Source organism: Ursus americanus, chromosome 1, assembly GCF_024610735.1.
Source record: "Ursus americanus isolate L20-20 chromosome 1, mUrsAme1.1.p, whole genome shotgun sequence".
NCBI classification, from domain to species: Eukaryota; Metazoa; Chordata; class Mammalia; order Carnivora; family Ursidae; genus Ursus; species Ursus americanus.
The window spans coordinates 66,985,107-66,995,772 of record NC_142127.1 but is presented as its reverse complement, the minus strand read 5'-3'; the positions used below and the strand labels follow the sequence as shown (position 1 = coordinate 66,995,772).

The 10,666-nt window shown below is 42.9% G+C and overlaps 1 protein-coding gene across 1 annotated transcript in view; it reads left to right on the top strand.

Moving 5' to 3' along the window:
* Positions 1-4,213: 4,213 nt before the first annotated feature.
* Positions 4,214-10,666, top strand: part of TMEFF2 (transmembrane protein with EGF like and two follistatin like domains 2) — a 216,988-nt gene continuing 210,535 nt past the window's right edge. Inside the window, exons 1-2 of the mRNA XM_045806120.2 lie at positions 4,214-4,797; positions 7,177-7,286. Coding sequence (XP_045662076.1) covers positions 4,626-4,797; positions 7,177-7,286 — 282 coding nt within the window. The 5' untranslated portion in view covers positions 4,214-4,625. The remainder of the gene's footprint in view (positions 4,798-7,176; positions 7,287-10,666) is intronic.

Genomic DNA, 10,666 nt, shown 5'->3' with positions numbered 1-10,666 from the left:
CATCTGCCTTCTGCTCAGGGCGTGATCCCCGTGTTCTGGGATCGAGTCCCACATCAGGCTCCTCTGCTGGAAGCCTGCTTCTTCCTCTCCCACTCCCCCTGCTTGTGTTCCCTCTCTCACTGGCTGTCTCTCTCTCTGTCAAATGAACTAATAAAATCTTTAAAAAAAAATAAAATACAGATTCTATAGTCAACCCGAAACTTTCTGAGTTAGCATCCGTCCTAGTGAGACCTGGAATTTGTCTATCTTTGAAAAAGCTTCTTAAGTAATTCATATGAATTAATTCATAAAAATTGCAAGTGTGGAAACCACTGGATCTCATTGCTCATGGTTGGGATTTAGTGTTTGGGTCTTACTGGTACTCCACAGAAAGGACAAAAGGCTGCACGGACAGAATGAGTATGTCCCAGTTCATTTTCTTTTTCAGAGGCTAAGAGGTAGTCATACAGCAGAAAATGGTGATTTAGGTTTTGGGCTCTCACATCAGACAAAATTGTGCTGAGTCCCAACTGTGCCACCGACTCGATTTGTTACATTGGGCAAGTCCCTTGATGTTTTAAAAGTTATATGTCTTTTCTATAAAATGGAGATAAGGAATTCCTTGTCTCATAGGGGTTTTGTGAGAATTAAAAATGTGTTTCCCCTTGCATGACACAAAGTCTGACACGTAAGAAGCACATGATATAGCTTACCATTATCAACATATCAGAAAGTAGTAGAGATCAGAAAGGAGATAGAGTTCTGATTGGCAGTGTCTTATTTTCTCGGGTTCATTTGTTTATCTTAAATTATTTTTGTTCTAGAACAACTTTTTCTCCCTTCTCCCAACTGCACCCCCATTAAAGCTCTGAGAAATCTCAGTTCTTAACAATGCCTTTTCCATGTAGAGGGGAAAAAATGTTTTTAAAAAGTTATATAGAAAGAATTTCTGTGCTGTTTCTCCTTAAAAATATGACAACTTGACTCTACACCCTCTGAGTCAATTCTAGAGTGTGTATGCCACAAATAAACTGTTTTAGCTTAGGAATATTGAAAGAAAATATTCTGTACTCTTTTAAAATAAGAAATTTTGCAAATGCATGATACAATTGGATTGTATAACTAGTATTCATATAATGCACAATGCAAAGTGCGATTTGTAGACCTAGTTTTAAATTCAGTCCTAATAAGTAAACTGATTTGACCCTGTTGGGGGAAAAGTTGAAGCACTCATCCAATCACTAATCTAATCTTCATTGCCATAAAATGAAATTCCTGTCTATTTCTGTGGTACTAATAATGAGGCTAAATAATGTATATATTTTTATTTACGTGTTCGATGATACTAGCTCTGTTCAGTGAGTGATGTTCTTCTGCCACTTGGTGGTGCTTGCCAGTTTCAGAATTTGTTTCTTGGTGGCACTGTAACACTAAGTACAAAGCAAGCTGAACAAAATCACAGCATTCCTATTGGAAAGGTTTTGCTTGAAACTGTTTAATAATTTAAAGAACCTCTGTGGAAGTAACTGCATTTGTTAACCAGTCACAACCAGTAATTAACTCCTTTGGAGTTTTAAGTTACTTTGGGCAAAATGTCTTAGGAAGAGTACATATTATTAGAAAGCATGCCAAAAATTTACTTAGCAGAGAATTCAATAACAGTTCGACTCTGCTAAGAGGTTCTGTAAAATTCTACTTATATAGCCAAGTGCTGAAATCCTAGCAGGTCCTGTCTCATTATCATAATTACTGCATAAACACTTTTAAGGACTTTGCCTTTAGTTTCAAGCATGACTTATTTTCATAAGCCTGATTAGTTACCACACCAGCCTTGCTATGGAAAATGACATGTTCTCACTCTGAACTGGGAGTTGTTAAATCTAGATCTACATTAAGCGAATATTTATGTTGCCGCTTCTGCTGAAAGGGTGCAGCGAAAGACATCTCTGATTCCTTGTTTTTGCAATATCGGCTGGCAGCTCTATCTAACAAGCATTCCGTTTCCTTAAAGAATTTAGCTCCGCTGTCTAGAAGCCGATTTTCTGATGCCTCCAACGTCTGGTCTAATTGATCTGTTTTAATGGAGTCTTTGTTGGTGAGGAGCGAGATGCCACCGACTAGAATGCTGGGATCTGCTGCTTAATTGCCGGAGTGAGAGACACTGAGGTTCAGAAATCTTTGGAAGTGGGCGGGGGTTGGGGGGTAATCTTGGGGCGGAGGCGGAGATGTAAGATAAAGGGTTGGGTTTCACACAGGAAAAAAAGATGAGATTTCTTTGAGGCTCTGAGGTGCTGCACGATCACATCTCTCAAAGGAGAAGTTAAAAAGCAAGGAAGTGGGAGGAGGTTGGAGGTTAAAGTACTTAAAAGGATAGCTCGGGCACAATTTGTTTTTCTGGTGGTGCCTGAGAAAGATAGATAGTCCCTGCTGTCAAAGTGTACTGGTGCCTCTTTTAAGTGATTGGGGATGGACGCTAATTGCCTGTGAGATTCTATCAAACACGCTCTTCTAAATTCGGGGGACCAGAAGAAGAGAAGGAAAGACGAGACTTAAAAAGAGAGAAACAGAGATGAGACCTCTTGAAATAAAGAAAAGAAAAAGGAAAAGAAAAGAAGGAAGGGAGGGAAGAAAGAAGGAAAGAGAGGGGGTAGAGAGAAAGAGAGAGAAGCAGGGAGTTAGGAAGAAAGAGGGAGGGAGGGAGAGAGGGAGGAAGGAAGGAAGGAAGGAAGGAAGGAAGGAAGGAAGGAAGGAAGAGGGAGGGAGAGAGGAAGGAAGGATACAAGGAAGGAAGGGAGGTAGGAGGGAAGGAGGGAGGAAGCAGAAGGGCGAAAGAGGGAAGAAGGAGGGAAAAAGAGATTTAGAAGGAGGGTGTTGAGGGAAAAGAGAGGAAAAAAAATCTTGAATCACTGAGTAATCACACAGAAAAGAAAATTCTTCCTTGTCGGTCATCCAAAACACTATGACCGCAATAACGACCCGGGTCACTACAGAAAGATGCTCCTCTCCATCCGTGTCCCGGGAAGCTCTTGGACCAGTTACTAGCGACTAAAATACCATTAGGCTAAAGAGTGTCTAACTGCGTGAAGAATGCAGCAGGCGGAAGGCGGGTCCCGCTACGCCTTTGCTCAGCGCCGGCAGGAGCGAAAGAAAGAAGGGCACTGAGCGACACACTCCTGTGGAGTTAGACCTTCTCGCCTCCCCAGGTCACTGGCGATCCGGCAGAGGGATCCGCTAAAGCTCCCAGGGCCGCCACCCGCACCGCCAAAGTGAGCCGTTCTTCTTGGAAGCCGTTTCCTGGAGGCTGCGCCTGCGACCCACCCGTTGCCAGTGCCGAGGAGCCCTCCCTGCCTCTCTCTAACCACTTGTCCGGACAAAATCTGACCTCCGAAACATTTACCCGCACCTCCCAGGCAGCCGCCCTGATAGGCTCCCGGCTGGAGAGGAGCGTGTGATGAGAAGGCTCCAAACCTTCGGCTCCTCAGGCAGGGTAGGAGCTGCAGGAGGCCAGGGAAGGGAGGAGAGAGAGCGAGAAGGAAGAGGAGAGAGCCTGGAAGGCTGGCTGAGTCAGCTTGGCGAGCAGCCTCAGGGTCGCAGGCTCCTGTGGGAACTGCTGCTGCTTCCAGGCCGGCCAGAGCGGTTCTCACACCACCGCGTCTCACCCTCTCCTAGTCTCTGCACCTCCCTCAAGAAAGGTCCCTGGGCTCTCGCCGCGGTATTCCCATCTTGAATCCGGTTACAGGCGGCGTGTCCGGTAGGGGCTCCGACAGGACACCCTCTCTGGGCCCGCTCTCCCCTCTTAGCCCTGCTGCTACCGCTTCTCTTCCACCTCCGCCCTCACCAGCTCCAGCTCGGAGAGACGCCACCCAGCCGCGGCGGGTACTCGAGGCCCGGGGTCACGCACCGAAGAGGGGAGCTAGATCGGGGCCCAAGACCCGACCCAGAGCTCGGTAGGGGGCGTCCTGGGGCGGAAAGTGAAAGGGCAGGTGGTATATAAAGGTGTGGGAGTCTCCCACTCTGAAGCCCGCGCTTCTCCCCTAAGCCATCCCCGCGTAGCCCCACTCGGGCCAGCGCCTGGCGAGCTAGCCCATCTGTGGCATCCGCCGTCGCCTCCTCCTTGCACCTCCTCGCCGACCCCTCCCTCCGGGGACCTGCATCCCGCTCCGCCAATCAGCGCCCGATTGCCTCTTCCCACGTGATCTCGGGCGGGCTAAGGACCTGCTGCTTCCCAAACGCCAGAGGGATGCGGGCGGCAGAGCGCGAGAGGCGGCTGCTGGGCTGTGGGGCGCTTTGACTCTCCTTCCACCCAGCCTCCTTGGACTCCTCTCCTCTGCCCTCTGGACTCCGCTCTCCTCGTGATTCCCTGGCTTCCCAGAGCCCCCTCCTTATGGCAGCAGCCCCCCGAGTCTGCGGCTCAGCTTGTCAGCGGACGACCCTCTCGCTCCCGGGGCTGGGCCGGGTCACTGGATGTTTCTGAAACTCTGGAGATCATGCGCGGGTTTGGCTGCTGCTTCCCCGTCGGGTGCCACTGCCACCGCCGCCGCCTGTGCTGCCGCCGTCCGCGGGATGCTCAGTAGCCCGCTGCCCGGCCCCCGCGATCGTGTGTTCTTCGGAAGCCGTTTGCTACTGCAGAGTTGCGCGAACTAGTCATGGTGCTGTGGGAGTCCCCGCGGCAGTGCAGCAGCTGGACACTTTGCGAGGGCTTTTGCTGGCTGCTGCTGCTGCCGGTGATGCTACTTATCGTAGCCCGCCCGGTGAAGCTCGCGGCTTTCCCTACCTCCTTAAGTGACTGCCAAACGCCCACCGGCTGGAATTGCTCCGGTAAGTCCAGAACCCCAGCTGCCGACCCCCTTTAGCTCCGCAGAGGAAACGTGTTTCCAGCACAGACCAGCCTACCTTAGTGCGTCTCGTTAGCCCCTCGATTCCTACTGCCCCAAACCTCTGAGACGACCGACCTCCACCCAGAGGAGCGCAGGGAACCATTCCAGGCCGCTGAGGAAGCTGGGGGCTGAGGGGGTCTGGGGTGGGCAGAAAGTGCAGGTGTAGGGACTTTTGCATCCTTGCACTTAGAACTGCGGATATTTTAAGAAATATTAAACGGGATGTTTTTGTGGATCCATCTAAAAGAGCACCAGTCCTGGGGGGAAACACTAAAACAGAACCCTTCCCATCGTTAAAGAAAAAAGTCTAGCTAAAACGATCGAGAAATAACTTTATGAGAAAGAACAAGCGAGAAAGCAATAAATCAAATAGTGACTGCAGGGGAAACACTGATTCCTGACAAAAGTGCTATGAGGTGCACTGGTCTCGCTTTCAAGACCAGGTCACACGGATTCTAAAGGAGCTTAGGTTTCAAGAGATTCGTCCACCCCTACCTCCCACCCCACACCCCCCCCCCCCCCCGCCGCCAGTCACTCCCTCCCTCCCTCTCTTCTCTCTCACATCCTCCTAGTCTACTTGGCTGCAAAAGACGTTGTTTTTGCAGCCCAGAGATGCTTCTCTCTTGCCTCCCTAAGCTCCTAGATGGTGAAGGGAAGTTGAGAAAAGATTCATTCGTCGGTCTCCCAGGCCTGGGTGGCATAACCGAGCCAGGCAGGCTGATGCGCAGGCGGGTGGAACCGACCCGGGTGGACGCTGACTCCATTTCTGGGCAGGCTTCCTTGGACTGGGTCAGGCGCTCTTCTTGCTCGCTGGGGTCCCTTCCGAGTCTGAACGCGAGAGCTTGGCAGACTTTGCTCTGCTGAAGCCTCCTAATTAAATAGGGCCCGAGGATGGGAGTTGCTGTACTCTGAGCTGGCTTCACATTTCAGTATGACAGCCCATAGTATACCCTGGCGGGATTGTGGTGTGATTTCATTGGCATTTTAAATTGCATTAACATGCCTGGGTATTGTCCCCTAGGTCTGGTCTGTTCTAGTTTTAGCAAGTGTGCATGTAATTTTTCATCTTCTGTAAATACAATTCTGCGGTAGTTAAATCTGGCTCTGAATAAAGTGGCTTCCAGGGATATATGTAAGCTGAAGTGTATGTAACTTTGGAGAGGTGGGAATGACCAACTGTAACTCATAGCATGAAAGAACATGTAGTCCTAGGTTGTTACAGATGTAAATTCCATGAGGAAAATTGTTATGCCTCATTGTAGTTTGTGCTGTTTAAAGACAGGTTGGAATTTGCAATCCTATTCGATTTGGGTCAATACATTGCCTTTGTTCTGTTTTTGGCAATATCTAAATTTGGTATTTTTATAAAATTTAATGTGTTTACTTAACTTATTCGTGGTTCATGGGAGCATATACATTATTTTTGTAAAGCTAAGTTCCACTTTGCAGGTGTCTAATCACTTTTTAGGTGCTTTATCATAAGCGTGTTAAACAACCTGCAAAATCACTTGTTCGAAATGGTCACAGCGTTGTAGTCCAACATGACTGGTTTGCTTCATCCCAAGTATTGTATTGTTTTAAGAAATAACTAACTTAAATGTGAAATTGAGGTTGGCAATTAAGAAATTTATTATTAACCAGATATCTTAAGGAGATCTGCGGAAACTAAAGAGAATAAACTTGTTTTCCAAGCAGATTTTCAAGAACCTGGCACACTCCTCCACCCCTGTTAACTTAGAGGTGATCAATCTTCATTTGACCCAGACAGACCATCACAGAAAACACTGTGCCTGTTTATCTTTATTATTGGGGCTTTGTTTCCTCTTTGTCTGGAGAAATTCCAAATAAGAGGTTGTTCCAGACCTTAAAGCAAAAGAATGATTAAGAATGGAGAAATGGTAAAATGACAACACTCAGAGACTATCACCAGCTCTTTTCTAAAATGTGGAGTTTGGCGATCATAAACTATAGTCTACTTAATAAGAAAAAAAATAAGGAAGCTAGGAAGCAAGTGTTAAACCTTCATTCACTGCAGCCAGTATTAACCCTGGTTAAAATAAAATAACAATATAAAAAAAAAGAATATTAAAAGAGAATTGACTAGAAAAGAATTGTGAAAAAAGAAATGAATATTGATCACTTAACTAGATTTTGGAGGTTATCAGTAGAGAATGACCTTGCAGTTCAACCGCGGTTATTGGAATTAAAATTTAGAGCAGTTCCTTTAAAGCTTCAAGATAGTGCTTTTTTTTTTTTTTTTTTTTTTTGCTATAGTCTATAACATTTTTTTAATGACTGGAGTATTCTTTTTAAATTTGAGGTTATGATGACAGAGAAAATGATCTCTTCCTCTGTGACACCAACACCTGTAAATTTGATGGGGAATGTTTAAGAATTGGAGACACTGTGACTTGCGTCTGTCAGTTCAAGGTAAGAAATCTGATTTTTGCATCTTCTTATTCATTAATGAGACTACAAAGGAGGGATCTCCCTTTACAACCCATCACCTGGCAATTTATAGCTATGCAAGCTAAGAGGAGAGCTGGCACCAAGCAAAAGTACTGTACTGCCAAGAGAGCCAACGGATGTCAAAAAGACATAGTTTTTTGGAGAAATGTGTATGCCAGAGTTACAAATGACACTGGAGGTAGAAAGCTTCAGGTTGTTCTTTTGGTGTGTCAGAGGTAAATTATGTTTATGTGTCCCATCTAGTGTGCATTTTATAAGTCAACTGCTGGGGTTAATAGCCAAAATAATCAATGGATAGGAAGTGTGGATTTGTACTTTCATTCTTTTTGTTTGGGGCTATCATTTTTTGATCATATTGCTCTGTTTTAATGGCTTTGGGTTTTATTATTCGGGCAAGCTGGTTAAGTATTTAAATAAACTCCTTATTAGTGTGACTTCAAAACTGCTGTGCTAGTTTTTGAAATCATGGAACTTATTAATATATATCAACTTTTCATGGGTACCACATTCAATTGCAGCTGACTCTCCCAGGAATCCAAAAGAGCGCAAATAGCTGCAAGTCATTTCATAAATCTTAGAAAAATGTACTTTGCTGCATGTTAGAAAAATAAATAAAACTTAAATAAATATTTTTTTAAAAAGAGAGGGACATTGCAGCACTGGCATCATCAAAACTAGGTTATGAGTATCTACTGTAGATAGAACTCTTCATGTCATTATTATAATCATCATCTAAGAAATGCTTTATACCATATAAATTATAAACCTTCTTTTCTCTCAAAATGTTTATACAAGCATACGTACCTTCACCTATCATAGGTTTCATACTAATGGCTTTTATTCGCCTTTGAGTGTTGCTGAATTTTTTAAATACACATGAAATCTAACACAAGGTTCAACCAAAAAATATGTGCATATACAAAACTATGTAAGTGGGATCAGGGAAAACTTTCCAAGATCGTAAGGAAGACAAGAAAGAAAGAAAGAAAGAAAGAAAGAAAGAAAGAAAGAAAGAAAGAAAGAAAGAAAGAAAGAAAGAAAAGTAAAGAACAAATGAAAACATTAAACTCGAATTCAGGTCTAAACAATTGTTATAGTATGTAGTACTTAGAATATTTGATGAAATTAAATATTTTAAATTGAATTCAACCTCCCAGTGAGAGAGATAAGGGAATTCTTATTTAAATATAGTTTGAATTGTTTGTAGATAAGCTCAAAGCTGCTTGCACATTATTCTTTCTAAGAGAAGCAGTAATACAACTGATATTTGCGAAGTGCACCACCTCCTGGTGGGTGAGTATTGCTATGACCGTGCTACAGTCCTTCAGACCATACTATGGTGTTAGAAACATATTTGTGCATACTTAATATGCATGTGATACCAACCTCTAATGGCTCCAGCCACACTGAACAATGTAATTATGTTCTTTCAATGAACTACACGGGAGAGATGGAGCATGTAAACTCTCCAATTCATACTTTCCCCAAATGTTAACTAAAGAGGAAATACAGGTGGATAAATCATTATTAATTAAAGCTCCAAAGGATTTTGTGGATTTTCCCCCCTTGGAGTTTGTGATTCCCAAAAATTTGTCTTACTTTCCTAATGAAGCGTAGACAAAAGAAGTGAATTCATAAACAGTATAAAATGAACCAAAAAGAATGTTCTTCAGGTGGAAAGCCATAATTCTAACAAGACTGAAACAAGAGAAAAATAACGGAGTTCACAAAATTCTAAATGGATGCATGCTATTAAAAGGGATGTATAGTTTTCTTATTAAAGAAATTGTGTTTGTTTTCCTGTTCCACAAAGGGTTTTGGTAAAACTTTTATCAACAAAAATATTTGTGTTTTTCATGCTTTTGTCAGCCAGTTACATACGTCACTAATTTAAATACTTTTTGAGTGGAGTAGATCCGGGAGTGGGCAATGAATGCAAGTTTGAATAAGAAACTAAAATAAATTTTTTTTCTAATGCCTATAGCATTTAAATTTACTATGAGATTACTACTGCCATTAGCTTGTGCTTTGTGATAGTTGTCAGTCTGTCAAGAGAAAATAAACATTTCCTTCACGGAAAATTTAAACTCTGCACGTAGCAAGAATATAGAGTGGCTGGATTAAGTTGAAGATCAAAGAAAATGTGCAAGTTGTACAAAGAATAATAGGATATTTTATAGGCTAAGAGCATCTTGATTCAGTCCTTTCTAGTACATTCCAATGAATTCGAGGTTTGTTTGTTTGTTTCCTCTGTATCTGATGAAAAGGGAGATGTCCTGATAATCTATTTTCCCATATACTATTCTAAATTAGGTATTCTAAATTATTCCTATATACTATTCTAAAGTAGATCTTCTACTCTCTGTTTCTCCTGTGTTTAGAGATACAGTCCCAAATTCTTTCATTCAAATTAGGATGCAAACTATGGTCATCCTAGCTGAGAGGTAAATTTCAAAGAGAGGTGTGTATGTGATCTATAGTTTTCCAACTTGGAGCACTATAGCGAACATATATTTGCCTTCACTTCTCTTAGAGGATTGAAAATAAACATATTCTCCCCTTTATTTGTTACAACTGAGTGAGGTAATTATTTTCTCCTCCTTTTACAGATGAGAAAATTAAGGCCCAGAAATACAAATAACCATCATTAAGTGGTGATCTTAAAGTAAGAACCTGGGTCCTTTGACACCAAATCTAATTTTCTCCCAAAACATTATGCATGCAAATGAAAATACGAGTAACAGCAACAACAATACCAAGTTATTGTAGACAACTCAATATCAAAGGTAGTACAACTGATTTTTAGGTGATGGTATGAGTTCCAGAAACGGCAGAACCTGGTTCCTATCTGAATATCAGATGGCATGCTGGTCAATCTGATAAATCAGTTGTGGAGAGGGAAATTTAAAGACAATTAGATGGATGGATGGATGGATGATGGATGGAGGAAGGAAGGAAGGAAGGAAGGAAGGAAGGAAGGAAGGAAGGAAGAAAGAAAGGAGCATAGTAGTTATTCGTAGATAGCATTGGTCATACAATGACCAAATATCAGTTTGTAATTTAAAAATGTGATGAAGCCTTATGTTTTTAAGATATTATTTATTTCAAATATTCAATATTTGCATTTAATAATCATGCTTTAGATCTACAGTTGTTCCACTTGCTAAGACTGCATAACAAGTTGCCCATAACTTAGTGGCTCAAAAATAATGAACATTTCTTTTGCTCATGAATCTGCAATTGGACAGGGCTTAGTGGAAACATCTCGTATCTACTTCCCTTGGCATTAGTTGAGGGAGGGAGAGAACTCAAAGGCTTGGTTCTGTACTCTTCTCAGGGCT